This window comes from Hipposideros armiger, unplaced genomic scaffold (genome assembly GCF_001890085.2).
Source record: "Hipposideros armiger isolate ML-2016 unplaced genomic scaffold, ASM189008v1 scaffold_301, whole genome shotgun sequence".
Lineage (NCBI taxonomy): Eukaryota > Metazoa > Chordata > Mammalia > Chiroptera > Hipposideridae > Hipposideros > Hipposideros armiger.
The window spans coordinates 380,408-399,827 of record NW_017731651.1 but is presented as its reverse complement, the minus strand read 5'-3'; the positions used below and the strand labels follow the sequence as shown (position 1 = coordinate 399,827).

The window sequence follows — 19,420 nt, the reverse complement described above, 5'->3', positions numbered from 1 at the left end:
GGGGCCCCCTTGAGCTTGGCTGTAGACTTCTGGGTCACAAGTTGACCTCATTGCATCTTAACTGTCAGGGAAACACTTATTGCTTTAGGGTTTGGAGACTTCTAAGCTCAGAAGTCCCATGAGCTGTGAGGGAATGGCCAGAAAGAAATTGCCAGGCATAGGTATCATAGGAAAAGCCCAGAATGAATATCTAGAGTTCTGCTCTTCCACAAACTCGCTGTGTGAGCTTGGACAAAATCACTTAAATTTTATGCGTCTCAATTAAAAAAAAAAAAAATCTCTCACAGGAGGGTATTGAACTAGAAATCCTAAGTTTCTTTCTAGCATGAGGGTCCCACATGAAAGAGAGTAGCTAATCCTTGATCTTTGTCACTTTTGAGAATACCAAGATTTAACTTTCAACTTTCCATACTTATAATGAATCTACTCTAAATCAGCCAAGAGGGTTACCCAAGCAACTGTTGCCTGGCAGGAGAGAAGGGCCTTGATGTCCTGAGGCTTGAATTTAGGCAGCTTCCAGCACCCCCAGTGGCTTGAATTAAGCTCCAAGGCTATGAGATTGTCAGTACAATTGTTTACCATGGTGATGGATGCTGGGCAGGGATGTTTGGGCTGGTGCCTAGGGAGGCCAGAACTCTGAAATGCCAGGATGTGGATTGCGACATCTGCTTGTCCTATTCATGGACTTTTTTCTTATTTAAAAATGTTTCTTAAAAATCGGTATGGCCCATCTGTTTACCAAAGAAAAGACATTTATTATAGATCTTTTTGACAGGATCTTCAAATTCATTTTCTTGTTAAAGTCACAAGTTGGGAGAAACTTTTGTGTTTAATATTTAACTTTTAGTTGTGGTAAAATGCAACCTAACATTAAATTTACCGTTTTAACCATTGTTAAGTGTACAGTTCAGTGGCATTAAGTACAGTCACATTGTTGTGCAACCATCACCACTCTCCATCTCCAGAACGTTCCATCTTTCCAAACTGAAACTCTGTCCCCATTAAACAACAACTCCCTGCTCCCTCCTTCCCTCAGTTGCTGGCAACCCTCATCCTAATTTCTGTCTTTATGAATTTGACATCAAATTGGAATCCTGCAGTATTCATCTTTTCGTGACTGGCTTACTTCACTTAGCATGAGGTCCTCAGGGCTGATGCCATCCTGTAGCATGTGTCAGAATTTCCTTCCTGCTTACGGCCGGGCGATGTTCCGTTGCATGCCTATTGCCACATTTTGTTTATCCATCAGCTGTCAGTGGACACTTGGGTTGCTTCCACTCTTTGGCTATTGCGAATAATGCTGCTGTGTATTTGTATGGGTGTACAAATACAAGCAACTTTTAATTTTGATATAGTTTTAAACTTACAGAAAAATTATAAGAATACCAAAAGGAACTTTTGCACCTTATTCCCAGATTTACCAATTGTGCATATTTCACCCCATTTGCTTTATCATTCTCTGTCTCTCTCTCTCTCTGTCTCTCTCTCTGTCTCTCTCTCTCTCTCCCTCTCTCTCTCCCTTTTCCTCTTTCCCTCTCCTCCTCCCCTCTCCCTCTCTCCCTAACACATACGCATGGTCTTATAACTGTCTTATTTCCTTCCAGATTGTTTGGTTTACCTATTAAAGTCACGTCTCCACCTATCTATTTTGCCTGTCTTCCAGGGGTAAATTCTTTCCTCGTGTACATGGCTTTCAAAGATCGCTTCCAGCTAACGGATTCCCAGGTAAGAAAAGTCCTCTCTGGACGAGCTGACTGGCATTTGGTACATTCAGGCCACGGCTGTTGTCTTGAAAGCTGCCGTCAGTGGATGGACACCCCTTAGCTTCGTGGAAATGGCTGGTGGATGAAGCCCCTGATGTAACTTTACCTTTAGGGAGGCCATGAACCCAGTGCCCTGGCCCCCCAGGATCAGTGTTCCACGAGGCTCTGGCTCAGCCTGCTGAAGCCTGTCGCCGAGAGGTGTACTCCGAGCCAGTGCCATCCATGAGCGTCTCTGAGCTTCTCACGCCTAACCCATATGCTTTTAGGTGGCGCTGCTTCTGTTAATTACTGAGAGTCCTGCTCTGCTACACGTGGCCAGAAACATTGCCCTTGGGACATGGGGAAAAAGCAGTGCTTTGTAGAAGTAGCCGAGGGGTGCTGTTTTTGATCTCTGTGGCCCATAGGGAGAGGGTTGTACTTGTGAACAGGCAGATGGAAGTCCCCATCTCTGACGCGCACCCCCTCCCTCTCTCAGATCTATGAAGTACTGAGCGTGATCCGGGATATCGGTGCCATCGCCCAGGTCCACGCAGAGAACGGTGACATCATTGCAGAGGTATGGTGCCTTGCATGACCCACAGCGGGAGAGGCAGGCTCAGGAAAGGGAAGTGACTTCTGTAGCTCAACTCCCAGGTAGAAAAGCAGGGGGGACCTTGTGTGACTGTCCTCAGGCGCTCTGCTCACAGCCTCACTGACAGTACCAATGTCGGTGACGCCCCTCTGTGTGGTCTGCAGGACACACAGCCTGTTCCCTTTACACAGAGACATCGTTTCTCTCAGTGCTGTGATGCAGCTGCCAGCGTGTGGTGAGGGGACTTGGACTCCCACATGCAGACGTTTTACACTGTAGCATCCCAGGGGAGCAGCTGTATGTACTTGAGAGGCTGTAATTGATCGGTCTAAGCTCAGGTAGGACTGGGAATAGGATAGGGAGCCCTTCTCTTCAAGGGGTCTTGGGATGAAGGCTGAGTAGTCAGCAATGCCATTTTTACATCTTGCCTGAGTAACTTTAACCCAGTTCTCTAGCAGTCAGAGCCACCTGAAATCACACACACACACACACACACACACACACACACAGCTCTCCCTGACTGCCTGGCTTTCTTTAAACATTGCAGGAACAGCAGAGGATCCTGGATCTGGGCATCACGGGCCCCGAGGGACATGTGCTGAGCCGGCCTGAGGAGGTGAACATCTGCTAAATGGAATATGTGTCCTTTGTGTCCCCTTGGGCTGTCAGAACCACACAGAACCCACCTTTCTGCCTGTTGAGGATGGGGTTACTCAGATGCTGATTTTGGTGTCTTTGAGAAGTCACAGGTTATCCGCGTGTGTGTCTACTCAGGCAACGTGAAGGGTTAGACTGAGCAGTGGGGTAAAGCAGTAATGACTTGTTTAGCTTGAAGACTCCTCTTTCGGTCTCTAATTCTCCAGCCCTTTCTTGGGGAGACACAAACAGCTTTTTTGTCAGCATCCTGCAGACTGAGTTTCGTGGTTCATGACGTGGGGCCTTCAAAAGTCTCACAGGTCACCAAAACGTAGTCACGGGGATCTAAAAGCTACTCTAAATGTCTAGAAAGCATAAAGGAATTGTAAGTTTTCCCATGGTATGTCTGCACATAATCAGGTTATAACGTAATCAGTAGAGTTTAATAGATAGACTCCTTCAAAACTGGGGACGGAAAATGAAGAGCAGGGGCCGTGCTAGCACAAAGGTTGAGTGTCACTGTCTTAGGTCACCATCCAGGCCTTTGAAGTTAGAAGGGGGTGCTTACGTCGTAGGTGAGGAATCTATTTTTCTAGATCAGAATTTGTGGCCTTTCAGTAATTCTCAGGAGCTGGCCCCTTAATGAAAGGCTCAAGGTCAGGCTCTTGAGGACCTGGCAGCTCCAAGCAAAGAGAATGCTGGGAAGTCTCCTGGAAAGGAACAGACTTTTTCTTTACAGGAAAGAAGTGATGGAAAAGGGACGGGTGCAGAGAAAGGCCGATAAAATCATCAAGCAACTGGACGTCGACCCCAAATTGGGATTTTTCCTTCCAGAAACAGATGGAGGGAGATGCTTAACAAAAGGAGAATGAATGGGACCAGGGCCCCCAATCACAGAACTTTAGCACTGGGACATTTCTGCTAAATCTAGGAAGTGTGCACATTGGGGCCCATGGGTGCAGGAGGTTCTGCTCCCTCCCAGAAGGATTTGGATTTATGAGGGCTGAATTGAAGTTGCTTTCAACAGGCTGCCTGGAGTGGGGGTGAGGCGTCATGACATCCACTGCCTTCTTCCTAAGACTCTGGGGATGGAGTGAGGCTGGAAAAGCAGAAAGAAAGAGGAAGAAAAAAGTAAAGATGGAAGCCACTTGGAGCGTCTTTCACACGTTGAGGGCTTACAATTCCTTGTTCTGCCCTTTACTGCGAGCACACACACATAGAGACACACAGAAACACACACACTGTCACAAGTTACACAGACAGAAGCAGTCACACACACACACACACACACACACACACACACACACACACACACACACACACACACACCCAGGATGACATACTCACAAATACATGTATAGGGGACATTTTCATCTCCCCAGATGAAAGGATGGAAGCTATTAAATTTTCAATATTGTATGGTCCTCTCCAGGCCATATGAGCTTTCATGACCATNGCTTACAATTCCTTGTTCTGCCCTTTACTGCGAGCACACACACATAGAGACACACAGAAACACACACACTGTCACAAGTTACACAGACAGAAGCACACACACACACACACACACACACACACACACACACACACACACACACACACACACACACACACCCAGGGCATCGTTAGCACTGTCTGAGGCCCTGGGGACATTTTCATCTCCCCAGATGAAAGGATGGAAGCTATTAAATTTTCAATATTGTATGGTCCTCTCCAGGCCATATGAGCTTTCATGACCATCTAACCTTTCCATGTGTGCTAAAATCCTGAGGACGTGAGCTGGGGCCAACACGAGGGTGACTTCTTTAGGCCCCTCCATTGCTGCAGGGAACCCTGTGCCGTGACTGTGGCTGTTGGACAGTGATTCAGGGAGACAGCTTGTACGAAAGAGGGAGAGTTTCAGTAGTTGATGCTAAGAGCACCTGAAGCTGATTTTCTGCACAAGTGTGCACACATATACATGTACAGATAGAAGTGCACACGTGTACACATACACACATGCTCACACATGTATAAAACATTCATGTACGTGTGTACCCATGTATAAACATGTACAAATAAATATACACATTCACACAATGCAATGCTTATCCATACATGCACATTTACACACATGCACACATATGTAGACGTCATCTCACTTGTACAGACGCCTCGAAGATTTCTTGCTGTGGCTTTGTTTACCCTTTCGGGCTAGCCTCAGTGACGATTGTAATTAAATGTCCCTGGATAAACCTGTCGGGGTGGGAAGGATGGCATAGGCCATGTGATGGCCTCCAGCCGCCGCCTCCTTAGAAGTGGCTGGTTCTGCATTCAGTCTTAAACAGTTTGGGGATCAGGCCTTTGAGTAGCAAGGACTTCAGGAGAGGCAGAGGGATGACATGGCTCTTGGGGTGGTTTTCTTCTTCTAAACCCCATTCAGAGGCAGCATTTACTGAGCACCCAGAGGTGCCAGACAGTTCACATTTCAGCTTTGGAACCAGCCTGTGAGAGAGACACAAGTGTGCAGGTGGTGGGAAGAAGGTGGCCTCTGAGAAAGCAAATGCTCCCCATCCTGTTACATGGGACAACTCCTGAGAGCCACACGTTTAATTTTTAGAGCCTTATGAGCTTGCTCTTTCTCCTGCTGTCTTCTTGGCATCCCCAGATCCCTGCAAACCTGAAAACAGAACACAAAGCCAGCCTTGAGCTCACTGAACAGGCCCCAGCTATCAGAGGAACATGGTCCTGGTTGCTATTTTGACCACAGAACTCAAGCCCGTTTGTCCACAGTTGACTTGGGAGACCTGTCTGATAGCAGTTGTTACGTGAAGGATTTCACAATCCACAGCAGCACGTTACAGAGGCTCCTTTGGGGGCTGACAGATCTGGGAACTCTCCAATATGGGGAGTTTTTGGCTCCTTGGGAAGGTTCTCTTGTCTTCCAAGAGGCTGCTGTGGGGCTTTCTCAAACGCTTTCTGCTTTCCAGGGTCATCCACTTCTGAGCTCATTCAGCAGGGTTTCCCCCAGTTTTCAGCTGAGAAAAAGGGATTGAAAGGGAGATGACGAGAAAGCATCTCTCCATGAATAGTGCCTGAGCACGTATCACGATGGAGGCCCTGTGGGGGTCAGTGAGAGGAATGAGAAAGTGACCGCTTCTGAAAGGGACAAAGAGGGAGATGGAAAGTGCCTGGGTAGGATGGAAGGTGACGGGGCTCTGAGCGAGGTACAACCATAAGACTGTCTTTGGGGAGAGAGTGGGGACTTGAAGGTGAGGGTGAAGAATCCTTAACGGAGAAGAGAACTTGCTAACTGGGCCTTTCAGAGAGGCGTGATTGGGATGTGCACACACCTGGGGGACTGGGCCGTAAAGGGCATGCTGTGTACTGACACTGTTGTGTGTCCCGGTGCTGGTGTGTGTATTGGCGTTGGCGTGTGTACTGACACTGTTGTGTGTTCCTATACAGTTTGCTTTCCTCTCTGGATCTTGGGGTGCCTCATCTTTAAAATCAGAAAGTGGGGCTAGATAACCCCTCCAAATCCCTGATAGCTCTATAATGAGGCAACTCAGTTTTTATGTTTAAACTGGAATACTATTTTCGTTGGGTATTTAAAGCAGAGCTCAGTGTGTGCAAGAAAGTTTCTGTTGTATGGAGAGACACATTCTGTTGTATGGAGAGACACAGAAGGGTGAAATGTGGACCCTTCCCTGGTTCTGGGTGGAACGTGGAGAGCTGGGGTTTAAATGACCTTCTGTCTCCATGAGGTCACCTTGGAGTGCAGCCTCTGCCCTTGCTCCAAGCCTGTGTGGGGTTGGGGCAAGGGGCGGGTCAGAACTTAGCTCACCCAGGATGAACGAATCCGGACAGGGCCCCAGGACCTGGATTCTTCAGTCCAAAGTGTCTTCACAGAAGCCAGTCCTCCCAGGGTAGGGCTCGGATGGAGCTGGCACTTACACTCCACTTACTCCCTAATTAGAATGATTACGCATTCCAGTTCACCCAGGACAGTCTGGTCCCCACCCATTGCTCCCATGCACTTATGAATAGAGCCTCTGTTCACTTTCAGAGTGTCTGGGTTGGGACAGCAAATTGAGAAGTCACCGGCACCACTGGGAAGCGATGAGGATTCTCATGGAGTCCTTTCACACTTTACCGTGGACTTTTGAGGTGACCACAGGGAAGCAGGACAGTCCTCCTCTGCTGCTCGGGCCAGAGGCACTTCGATTGTCCCTGGATCCAGGGAGAGAAAGAGCGAATCGTTCAGCTATTCCAGGAATTAAAAACATTTGGATGTTTAATGAGCTTTTTCAAGAGCCATTTGGTTTGCCTTTAGATTTCTAGAACTCTCTCTTCACATATTTGATGCCTGAAAGGAGTTCAGTCATTTCTGGTGAAAAAGAGCAGCTTTTTGTGGACTAGCCTGGTGTTAACCATTAACCTGAAGTCATTTATTTGTTCAGTAAACATTTTTGAGCACCTGCTGTGTACCGGGCACGATATTGGGAACTGTGAGGGGTGGGGCATGGAGGATACAAAAAAAACAAGGAAGACCCAGCCCCTTGTCTTAAAGAATTGAAGCTATAGCCTTGTGCCAGGATTTGGTAGGGAGCAAAAAGACTTTGTGAGCTCCATCGTTCCATGATCTTACTTGCTGTTTCAGTTGCCCGTGGCCAGTTCCTCTGTAAGATATAACTTGATCTATGTAGTCTTACCTGATGAAGTATTTAGCACTCATCACGCGGCGTCTTTGAAATATCATCCATTGAAACATCAGGTGTAAAGAATCAGATTATTAATTGGAGCAGCTCTTTCCCATCTCGTGCCAAAGGTCGTGCCAGTCTGTGGCTGGCCGTGGTCGTGTTTCACATACAGAGGGCCTTTGGTTTGCGCACACGCTGCCTGCTCCGTTCCCTGAGCCCTGTGAGGCCCCATTGTTCCCTGGGCAGTGCTGGCCTCCTCTGTGTGCATCGGACAGAAACCCAGTGCAAAAGTCACATCACTGAAGGTCTTGCCCCAAGACTATGCCATGGTAATGAATGTACCGAACTGGGAACAATGGTTCCGTGCATGGTGGCTCTCAAACATTAGCAAGCATGAAAACCACGTGGAGTTGTTAAAGACCCACATTTCTGAGTCCCACCCCCAAGAGGCACTGATCCTATGGGTCTGAGGCAGGGCCTGAGAATCTGTATTTCTTACAGACTCCAGGCTGATGTTGACATTGCAGGTCTGCTAACCAGACTTAGAACCACTCCGAAGTGCCAGGAAGGAATGCCCCCTGATTTCAACCAATTAATATGGAGTGGCACTGGGCAAGTCATATCCCCCTCCTGCAGTGGTGCCACTGAGGATAGCACCTTGAGGACACAGTGGTCTCCCATTCATCTTAGCCTTTCTCGGTGGATGGAGAATAAAGGTGGGCTCGTGGAGTGGGCACAGTTCTCATGTTCAGATGCTCTTCTGTAGGTCGAGGCTGAAGCCGTGAATCGCTCGATTACCATTGCCAACCAGACCAACTGCCCCCTGTACATCACCAAGGTCATGAGCAAGAGCGCGGCCGAAGTCATCGCCCAGGCCCGGAAAAAGGGTAAGCGCTACGGGCTGACTGACTGCGGGCTCCTTTTCCGGACCCTCATGCCAAGTGGGCTGCTTTCATCACGTGCCAGCATTAACCTAATTACAGCTGAGCGAGGCAGGGAGCTCCAGTTTCTCCCTCTGTTTCACCGCTGTGGCCTTGTTCACATCTATTTAAAGCCACACACAGCAAGGAGTGGGTGGGCAGGCACATTTTTCTCCTGCCCGCCTTCTATAGAAAGGTTGGGTTTACTTTGATGCAGTCTAAATAAATTAGGCACATACACAGATGACATCAGTTTCCGTCTGCCACAGAATCATCCTTCTGGGAAACTTCCTATTGCACAATGCATTTCCTCTCATGACTGGTAGTGGTTTCCACTGGGGTAAGTAAGAGAGCCTTATGGGGGGCCTGGGGATGGGGATGTTGCCCTGGACCCCGTCAAGGCCAGATTTCTGGGGGCTCGAGTCACTCCCTGTAAATTACCTTGATATATCCTGGGATGAGGCTGGCTTCTTGATACTGGGAGTCCATCAAGAAGGCTCTTGGAAACTAATTTACTAAGTGCAGCTTTCAGCGCTGCTTCCAGAGGCTGTTCCATGGGCACCTTACCCATATGGATGCAGCAGAGCTCTGCTGTAAGCTGCCCTTGGCAATGAGTTTGGATGATCACACCGTGTGTTCTGTGCTTGGGAGAGTAGCTTCCCGCACAGAGAGCCTGATCGATCACCAGCAGTGTACTTTGAGGGTGGCTCTTGGCCTGATGTGAATGTGAATATCATAAAAGGGCCCTCTGTCCCTCCTTCCTTTCTTCCCTTCCTTCCTTTCTCCCCAGTATATCCCCCACCCTTTTGTCTCTGGATCTCTCCATTTCTGTATGTCTCCATTTCTTTTTGTTTCTTGTTCTGTTTCATTCTCCGTCTGCATGTCTCCATTTCTCTCTTGATTTCTGTCCCACTTTCTCCTCGTCTCCGTATCTTTTTCTTGGTCTCTTTTTCATTCTTTCTATCCATTTATCTCTCTTTCTGCGTCCCCCTTTCTCTCTCAGTATGGGAGCAGTTTGACCTCTGTGATTCAGTTTCTGGTTCTCTGCGGGGTGGGATCCACATGGACAAGGAGGACTATAGGATTTCTTCACTGGTGGGTGACTTGATGCAAGACCTAGATCAAATTGCTCAGTGACCACTGGTTCAGCTGGTCCCAAGAGAGTGTGGCTTCCAGTGGCCGCTGTTTCTTGGAGCTCTCTTGGGGTCTGTCACCTCAAGGTCTTCATCAAATGATTGCTGCTTTGCCACCTTCCTGGAAGTCTGCCCTCTCCTGGCAGCTGGAAGTAATTGCCTTTGTAAAATAAACATTCCTCTAAAATCATCTGTTCAGAATCGGCTTTCTGTTGTCTCTAGGAGACATTATGGATGATGGCTGTTAGTGACCCTCCATCACTTGGGCCCTCTGTCACCCAGGCACCCATTTTCAATATGGCTGAGCAAGTGTGGGCATCACTCAGCACCCAACACTCGTCACAGGACCCCTGCTTCCACGTAGCATGGGGACAGTGGGCACAGTGTCTGAAAAGCGGAAGATAGGGGGTGGCTTTGTTTCCCTTCAACAATCATACTGTACCCAGATGATAATAAGAAACCAAAAATTAAACATTTTAACATAATTTGAATATAAGTAAACATTCAACTTAACACAATTTAAAAGCTGAGGCATTGTTTTCTAATTTAGACTCTGACTTGCCCACATTAAAGGATGAAGGAGTCCGGTCTCTCACCAGACCTGGGTGGGGCAGGTGGAGCTGGCCTTGGCCTGGGCTGCAGCGCACTGAGCTCCGAGCCAGCCCTGCCAGCTGTGCTGGAGCTCCGTGTCTGCGTGCTTCAGTTTCCCCGTTTGAAGACGTGGAGCTGGAGTATGTTATAGAGCCCAGTCCCGCTCCCATACTCTGTGACTCAGTGCCTGATGATTTCCATCTGTTGTCTTTGTGACTTTGATCCCGTGTGATCACTGGGGGGTGAGCGTGATGAAGGGACTATTTTAGTCTATTTGTTCTAGAACCTTCCAGGTGTGCGTCTAATGGTGCCCACATCGTGGATCCTAGTGTGGCTCTTGCATTCAAACTCCCACTCTCTAGTTCTTGTAAGCCTTTGCTTTTAGAGGAACCTGAGCTTCCAGGAAAGAATTTCCAGCGCATTCCGGTGCTAATGAGCAAGAATGGGAAACCCTAGCTTGCTTTGCAGGCTCTTAAGATTCTTGCCATCTTGTTGGAACTTCACAACAACTTGGGGAGGTGGCCCGAGCAGGGATTTTTGTCCTTTGTTTTACTTTGCAGCTGAGTAAACTGAAGCTCAGAGCTGGTGAATGGTGGAACTGGCCTTTGATCATCCGGCCTCTGACGTCAGGCCATGAATACGCATGTTAATATCTGACTTCATGCTCTGAGATTATTCTAATATGGGAAATGCTGTGATCATCTCCTTGTTGGTATCTGTTGGGGTTTAGTTCCCCAACGAACCTGGTAAAACTGGAGCCTGACACCCAGCACAGTCATAGACAATATGGACCGAGAAGAAAAACAATATAAGGTGATGTTAAGGGTTAGCGCTCCGGGATCAATATCCTGTGCTGGACCAAATCCTAGCTCCATTGTGTACTAGCACGTGATACTGGGCAGGTGACGTATCATCTTTAGGTCTCATTTCCCCATCTGCAAAGGGAGGGTAGTAATAGTGACTCATCTCACAGGGTGATGGTGATGTGTAAATGAGATACTGTTCATAAAGATGTATATAGTAACTGTACCTACCACGGTTAGGATTAATGATGAAGGGCTGGTTAGAAAAGCACAGCAAAGATGTCTGCTGACCTAAGGCAAGGGTTTCCTGCTAAGGAGTCTTTGTTTCTTCAGGTGGGTTCTTCTGGCCCCTGAGACAAGTATGAGGCATGGCCAACTTCTGCTGCTTCATTTCTTCATCTGTAAATCGGCGAGATCCTTCATTCATTCATGAGCTTTTAGAATTTATTTTGACTTTTATGATATGATACTTCAGGCCTTTGTGCCAGAGACGAGAAATAGACCCAGCCCTCAGCTGCTTCACTAGCAGGGGAGGGACACACGGGCAGCAAGTCACAGTGGCAAATGGTCAGTATTATCAGAGAAGTGCATGCAAGTGTGGTTATAGCACAGAGGAAGGCGCCGCTGTTGACAGACACTCACCCTACCTAGCGGGGGACTCATCGTTTTCTGCAAATGGCAGCTGGTGAAAAATCATAACCCTACATCTCCTTCTCTTATTTATTTATTTTTTTTAAGCTGAGCAATCCTGCCACCTGTTGGCAGCTCAGTGGCTGCTCAGCTCGGGCCGGGACTCGAACCGCTGTTGCTCAGAGCTCAAACTCTTGAGCGAGCTCTTAACCAACTGAGCCACTTGGCCGGCCCTCTCCTTCTCTTATTGATCCCCATATGCTCCCCATCCAGAGACCTGCTGGTCCTAATCTAAGACAGGAAGTGTTCGGGTAAGCGAGGATAGGAGATAAAATGTAAATGAGAACTATTTTCACATGCCTGCTTGACCCAACACGACCAACCACATGTATCTTTCCCCCAGAGACAGCGTTGCACGTGCTGCCTTCTTCCTTCTGTGCCGTCCAGCAGGACAGCGTGTCATCACCCCCATTCTGCAGAGAAGGAAATGAAAACGTAGCCAGCATCAGAATACCCTGAGCAATTTTTACTCTTCAAAAGAACTTAGACATTGGTTCGTTTAATAGGCTTATGGCATGAAAGAGAAACTGAAGTGTGGAAATTGCATATCTTGCCCAAGATCATCCAGCCCACTGGAACTGGAACCCAGGGTTCTATACTCCTGGCCAGCTCTCTTTCCACAGAGGGTCCCGTGTGGGGATTGCTCTGGAGTGGCGCCCTCAGACTGCATTTTGCCCACGTGTGAAATGCCTTCCATGTGTGGATGGTAGCGCGTAGGCAGCGCCTGATGACCTCATCCGGCGGACAACCTTCTCCATCCTCCTCCTCACCCAGGCCCATCACCCAGATGCAGAGCTGTTCAGAACATCTGGTTGCTGGATGTTAAACCCTGGGAACCCAAACCAAGGCAAGACTTCTATGCCTTGCGGGTTAATAGGAGTGACTCAGGTGTAATGATAAGCACGTGGTCGTGGGGTGGTGAGGACCACCCCAACCTGGGAATGAACCCTTAGGGGTAAACTAATCCACAACCTAGCATTCTTGAACTTCTTAAACCCTGAGTGGCATATGCGTCACCAAAATCTGTTAGTCAGGACTCTTCAAAGAAACTGAACCAATAGAAACAACATTATATATGTGTGTGTGTGTGTGTGTGTGTGTGTTGTGTGTTGTGTGTGTGTGTGTGTGTGTGGTGGTGGGGGGGGGTTGATCTTAAGAATTGGTTCGTGCAGTAGCCAGTTGCATTGGCACTTGTGAAATCTGCAAGGGCGGGCCCACAGGCTTGGAGACTTCAGGGAAGAGTTGATGTTACAGCTGGAGCCCCAAGCCTGCCTGGAGGCAGAATTCCTTCCCAATCAATGCTCTCACTTGAACAGCAGACACTGAGACACTGGGAATTTAATTTGCATTGTAATGCAGCCACTTGCAAGATGAGAGTCTGGGTTTGGTTTTCAGCCATCTGAATTCTGAGGCTACTGCAGATAAGGATCTCCTTCGGGGCAGGCAGAAACTTGTGGGTTATTGATGCCACACTTGGGCTGGGAGTTGGAGTCCCTGAGGCTCATCCTTTCTTTCCCTACTTTGTCCAGCGTAATTAGGAACAGCCAGCGGGTCTCCTTATACTCAGACAAAAAATGTTCTAAGGTATCAAATACATGGTCCACTCAAACATTGCCTCTTATAATTATAATTATTGATTAGGAGTATTCCATGGTGATATTTGTGCATCTCTTTTGCCCCAACACGCTTTGGACTACCACTGCTCTCTTTACTAGTAGAAATGAGTCATGAGTGCCTTTAAATCAAATCAGATTAGAGAGCCAATTCCAGAATTCCCAGACCTATTCAGAAAACTTCGATTCTTTTCCTCTAGAACCACCCTTGGTACTGAAATCTGACAGGGTTGCCCCGGCTGTTGGGTTCTGAACAGGCTCTCTGAAAGGAGAGGGATCTGTCAAACATTTCTCAGCCCCAGCTGTCCATTCTTCATGAATGCTTTCAGGCTGCCCCCTTCCCCCCTATTGTGAATAAACACTACCCCCAACGCCCCCTGCAGTTCCTGACTGCCCTAGAGAGCCTGCCAGGGAGGCTTGGGGGTCACATCCCTCATTTTAGACTTTCCCTGGAGAAGAAAATCATAAAGGTCTAACCTCCACCAAGAAAGCATTAGAGGAGTGCAGAAAGGCCAATGAAACCTGTTCCACGGTTTATTATTATTAGCAGTAATTATTTCTGGCACGCAGTTCTGTGGTGTCAGTGGCCTGCCCGAGGTCCAGACGTGTGTATTTGTGTGTCCCACGTATGGCAACCCTGTCAGATTTGGGTAGCACGGCTCCCTCAGGTACAGTATTTATAAAATGGTGAGAGCAGCCCTGGGGAGGCTGCAGGCCCTTGGTGCTGGGAGGCAGAGCCCTCACCTGTGAGTGAGGTGCGCGTCTCCCATAGAATGGTTTAACTCCTGCCATGCCTTTGGGGGCTAAAGAAAAGAAATAAACCAAAAGACAGCTAGGACATCTGAGTCCCCGCAATTTGAACAGGGCAAAGCAAAAATGAACCACAAGGTGCCTTCTTTCTTCAAGTGCCTCCATCTCAGATTGGCCCCGGCCCAGGAGTCCTGGCTCAGCCTTGGTCTAAGGAGGCAGGTGTGGTCAGCAGTGACCTTGAAGCTCCAACCCAGTTCTGGGATTTCCAGAGGCTGAAGGCCAAGTTCATTCCTTTGTGGTGAGGTACACGTTCTATGCATGGAGAATGGGACCCAGCCCTTGTGCACCAGCTCCCACCCCATCACAGTTGTAGTTCACAGAGTGAGACGAAGGCCACAGTCAAGGGCACTCACATGTGTGGGATTCAGGATGCGATCCAGGAACCAGCCCCTCCTTGTACTCAACGTTTCCAAAGCAGGACTGAATTGCAGTTTCAGGGAGAGGATGAGCAATAGTAAGTTACAGGATAATCTGGAAACTGTTTATGCTTGTCCAAGGATTTTCAAAGACCAGCAAGCCACTCTGCTTTCTTGAGCTTTATCGTGTCTACAAAACCAGGATACCTTTGGGTTTAAGAGTCTTTTGTTTTCCTAATGACTTGCCCCAGCCTCACCCTTGGGCTCAGACAGTAGCCAGTGGGCCCTCCAGACCTGGCTGGTTAGAAGAGCTACAATCAGCTCAGCCAGTTCCGGATGGTGCTCAAATCAAAAGCAGGGAGTGAAGCTCCTATGAGAACCCTGGGCCAGCAACGCTGTGTCCTGCTCAGACATTTGCATTTCATAAATGGACTTGGCAGCCACCGAGGCCTCTTCTCATTATGCGGTGTTTTTCCAGTTTGGGGTGAGCTGGAGCGGTTTGTGCAGCTGCCCAGCTGGCTGCCAGAATCCTGCCTCGGAGGCTTTGAGTGGGTCAGGAACCCAGGAGACCTTCCAAGTGATTCCAAGCATTGGCCCTTTTCCTCCTGGGGGCTTCCTTCTGGGTGAGGCTTCCCTGGGTTTGGAGCCCTCCATCCTGCTGCAGGACTGTTACTGATTTCCCCAAGCGAGGGGCCTGCGCTGGCCTCTGACACTCCCTGGCTGAACAGGGACTCCTTTGTGAAATTCCTGAGGCTGGAGGGACAGCTCAGAGGAGCCAGCTCTCAGAGTGGTGACTGCAACATAGAGGGTGTTGTGGTTTATTATCAAGAGATAAGGCCTTGGAAAATGCTGTGGAGAGGAAAGAACACACATTCCTGACTGAGAAGTGTTTGGCCCTCAGGGCCCTGTGTTTGGAGAAGAGAGAATGTTTGACAGGACTTTTGGGGGTAGCCTTGTGATGGCGGGGAGGTAAGGAGAGGTGAATTCCTGGTGGTGGTCAGACTGGCCTGCCATCAAGTTCCAGTGGTGATGCCTTTCATTAATAAAAGATTGCACCCTTTAATTAATGTGACACACATTTATTGAGTACCTACTATGTGCAGGCAGATGTATTTTCTTCAGTGTATCTCCATCCAGTGGAGAATCAAAAAATTCAAAATGGGGTGATTATTGGAGTGGAGGACAGGATTGAGTTTTGGACAGTGTTAGAGAGGGTATCAGCTTTGATAGGTGGATGGACAAGAAAGGGCATCAGATGTGTCAGTGAGGGGTTTGTTTCTGTCCTTAAAGGCAGAATGCTCCTTGGGGGGACTTTATGCAAGAGAATGGCCTGGGGAGGTTATGTTTTAGGAAGATCACTCTGGAAGTGTGATGGAGAATGAATGGGGAGGTGGGGAAGAAGGTTGGGAAAGCAAAAATAACTCTAAACTCCGATTGGGAGGCTCTGTTGGAATGAGCTGGGGAGACATGATGAAGGCCTGACTTAAGGGAAGGTATGTGAAGGGGAAAGGAAAGGATGTATTTAAGGCATTAATGCATTGGCATTCAGTGGATATAGAATGCCACCTTTCTGGCATGCACATGAATGGACAGAGACGAGGACATGATTTGAGCATCAGGGAACTAACATTTCTTTTATGACAATGTATTAATTCAGTTAAACGAGGCTTCCAGAAATGGAAGTCTCTGTGGTATAACTGTGCACAGTCATTTCTTTCTCACTCCTCCAAAGTCACATGTGAATCTGGTGGCGCTAAGGGCAGCTCCCTTCAGGTGGTGACTCAGGGATCCAGGCTGTAGCTTGGGCAGATCTCTACTTGCTCTCAAATGCTTCAGCCCACTGACGTCACATCTGATTTCTGCTCTCAGCCCATTAGCCACAACTAGACACTGCAAAGGGGATGGGAGATGTTGGAAGAGCAGGGGAGTGTTTGGTGAGCAGTCAAGTTAAGTTTGAGATGCCATGGATCACCCCAAAATAAGAGTCTAGACGGTGCTTTGGACTGGGTGCTTGCATGCAATCTGAGATTGTTAATAGATTTGGGAATCAGCAGTGTAGGAGATGGACTGTTTGGGATCGCCTGGGGAGAGTGAGTTAGGAGAGCAGGGTCTAAAGATGATACCTTAGGGAGCACATGTTGGATTGATGATTTTGACTGGTTGACATATTTTACCTCATTGGGCATCAGCGTCCTTACCTGAGAGCCCTTGGCATGCTGCTGGGCAAGTAGCTGCTCCCAACAAGGGTGGTTTCCCTTCTGCCTCACTGTTTCGCACTCAGCTTTGTTGTCCTGTTTGTCAGGAACGGTGGTGTATGGCGAGCCTGTCACTGCCAGCTTGGGAACTGATGGCTCCCACTACTGGAGCAAGAACTGGGCCAAGGCTGCTGCTTTTGTCACCTCCCCACCCCTGAGCCCCGACCCGACCACTCCGGACTTTCTGAACTCCTTGCTGTCCTGGTGAGTCTTAGAGACTTATTCACACTTCGCGTTCTCAGTCTTTCCTCAGACACAACTGACCTGGAGGGTTACAACATGGTGGATGAAAGCAGGCTTGCAAACAGACAGACCTTTGTTCTCCAAACTCAGGTCAACAAATAGGAACAGGGGATTATCACTTGAACGCTTTTCTGAGGGGGAATTCTGAATAACAACTTGAGCCATCTTGAAGGTCAACCAAAGGGGACAATGAGGTATCAAAAGGATTCCATGGTGGCGCATTGTCACCCGTGACGCCTCACAACAGATTTAGAGGCACAGCGTTATAGTGAAGCTTCAGGATCATGTCATATCTTCCCGAATTACCTATCTCCTGAGGGGAGGAAAGGTTATCTCAAAAACTGTCGGTGGCCTCACACATTAAAAAAACACATTCAAAGTTGATAATTTTGAAGTTAAAAGCCAGTTATATGTTTTCCTTCTAGTGGAGATCTCCAGGTCACTGGTAGTGCCCATTGTACTTTCAATACCGCCCAGAAGGCTGTAGGAAAGGACAACTTCACCCTGATCCCTGAAGGCACCAATGGCACCGAAGAGCGGATGTCTGTCATCTGGGACAAGGCTGTGGTAAGGACTAGTGATGTCACTCATGCGTTGGTCTCAGCTTTCTCCTGCCTCCTCATCTGAGGGCCATGGGTTTCATGTAGGCCTTGAAATATCAGTTGAGAAAATTCTAGAAGCTGGTACTTGTATGACAGTATTTCTTAGGTGGGAATCCAAGACCACTCACTCCTTATAGATCATTTCCTCCTAAATATTCCATGTGTGTATATGTTATGTATGTGAGCATGTAAATAACATTGGCATCATACATACTATATTGTGGCTGTTTTGTTAAAACTATATATCATAAAAATATCTTTACATCCTTAAATATACTTCAAAAACTTGGTTTTTTAATAGCAGACGATTATTTCATTTTAATGCTGAACTGTAATTCATTTGCAGTTCTTTGAACACTTACCGTATTTCCCCATGTATAAGACGCACCTTTTTTTAGGGGGGAAAAATTTGGGGTCTAAAAACTGGGTGAGTCTTATACAGTGGTTGTAGGTATTTTTTTACTTGCATTTCCTGCTTTTTTCGCGCTTGTTTTTGTGCTCATACAACCACTGCATAAGATGCACCCAGTTTTTAGACCCCAAATTTTTCAAAAAAGGGTGTGTCTTATATACATGGGACATGGGGAAATACAATATGTTTCTGATTTTGTTACTGGGATGAACATCCTTGGACGCATCTTTAATTAGGCTTGTCAGAGAAATTTCTAGAAGCGGTATTGCTGGGTCAAAGGGTGTGTATATTTTTAAGTCTTTTGATATATATTGTCAAAATTCCTTCTAGAAGATTCCATCAATTTGTATGCTGCCAGCAGTGTATGACATCTCCCAATTTCTTCTAAGGTCCAAATTGGTGTTATCATCCAAAAACCAAAATATTGCTGATTTGATTAGTGAATTTTGTTTTACATTTAATCTCTTCAGTTACTCGTTAGAGTGACTATTTTTTTTTCATATGCTTATGCGCCATTTATATTTTTTTCTCTCTCGATATCTGCTCATTTCCTTTGCTCATTTTTCTACTAGCTTTAGAGTGGGTTTCCTAACTGAGATATGCAACCATTTCATCAAATTCTGTATTTAAAGGGAAGTGGTAGGCATCAGAAGGTGCAGGAAGGACATGAGGAAAGGTGGTTAGCACCTATGACTGCAGAAACCCGGATGAGGGGCTGCGACTACTTACTGGATGGACTAGACTAGAAGCCTTGGTCTGTGCCTGTATCTTTGAAAGGATAGTTTGCAAGCCAAATGATGTTTCCTGAAGAGGTATTGCAGCCCCTTCAGCATTTTTTTTTTCTTTTTTTCACTTTTCACTTTGAAATGATTATAGATTCATTCAGAAGAAGTTGTAAACATAGGACAGAGAGGGCCTGTGTGTACCCTTTTCCCATATGCCCCCGTGGTTGCTTCTCACGTCATTATAGTATGATATCAAAGCCCGGAGACTGATGATGGTGCAGTGTGTGTGTCTGGTTCTGTGTCATTTGGTCCTATGGCAATTCGTGTAAGCACCACGGCAATCAAGATACAAATGTCCTCCGTCACCACAAAGACCTGCTTCATGCTGTCTGTTTATCGTCAGCCTTACCCTCTGGAGATGTCTGCATCTCACTGCTAGTCTAGTCTCCATCTCTATACCTTTTGTAATTTTGAAAATGTTTATATAAATGAAATCATACAGTATGTAACCCTTTGAAATTGGTTGTTTCACTTAGCATAATGCCTTTAACATCCATCTAGGCTGTTGTGTGTATCAAAAGTGTGTTCCTTTTTATTGCAAAGTCATGTTTTATC

At 47.4% G+C, this 19,420-nt stretch overlaps 1 protein-coding gene across 4 annotated transcripts in view; it reads left to right on the top strand.

Annotated features, from left to right (window-relative positions):
- Positions 1-19,420, top strand: part of DPYSL2 (dihydropyrimidinase like 2) — a 112,519-nt gene that overhangs the window by 82,141 nt on the left and 10,958 nt on the right. For all 4 annotated transcript variants that reach the window (XM_019659551.1, XM_019659552.1, XM_019659554.1 and 1 more), the window contains exons 5-10: positions 1,664-1,725; positions 2,239-2,319; positions 2,882-2,950; positions 8,419-8,539; positions 16,871-17,027; positions 17,492-17,633. In XM_019659551.1, coding sequence (XP_019515096.1) covers positions 1,664-1,725; positions 2,239-2,319; positions 2,882-2,950; positions 8,419-8,539; positions 16,871-17,027; positions 17,492-17,633 — 632 coding nt within the window. The remainder of the gene's footprint in view (positions 1-1,663; positions 1,726-2,238; positions 2,320-2,881; positions 2,951-8,418; positions 8,540-16,870; positions 17,028-17,491; positions 17,634-19,420) is intronic.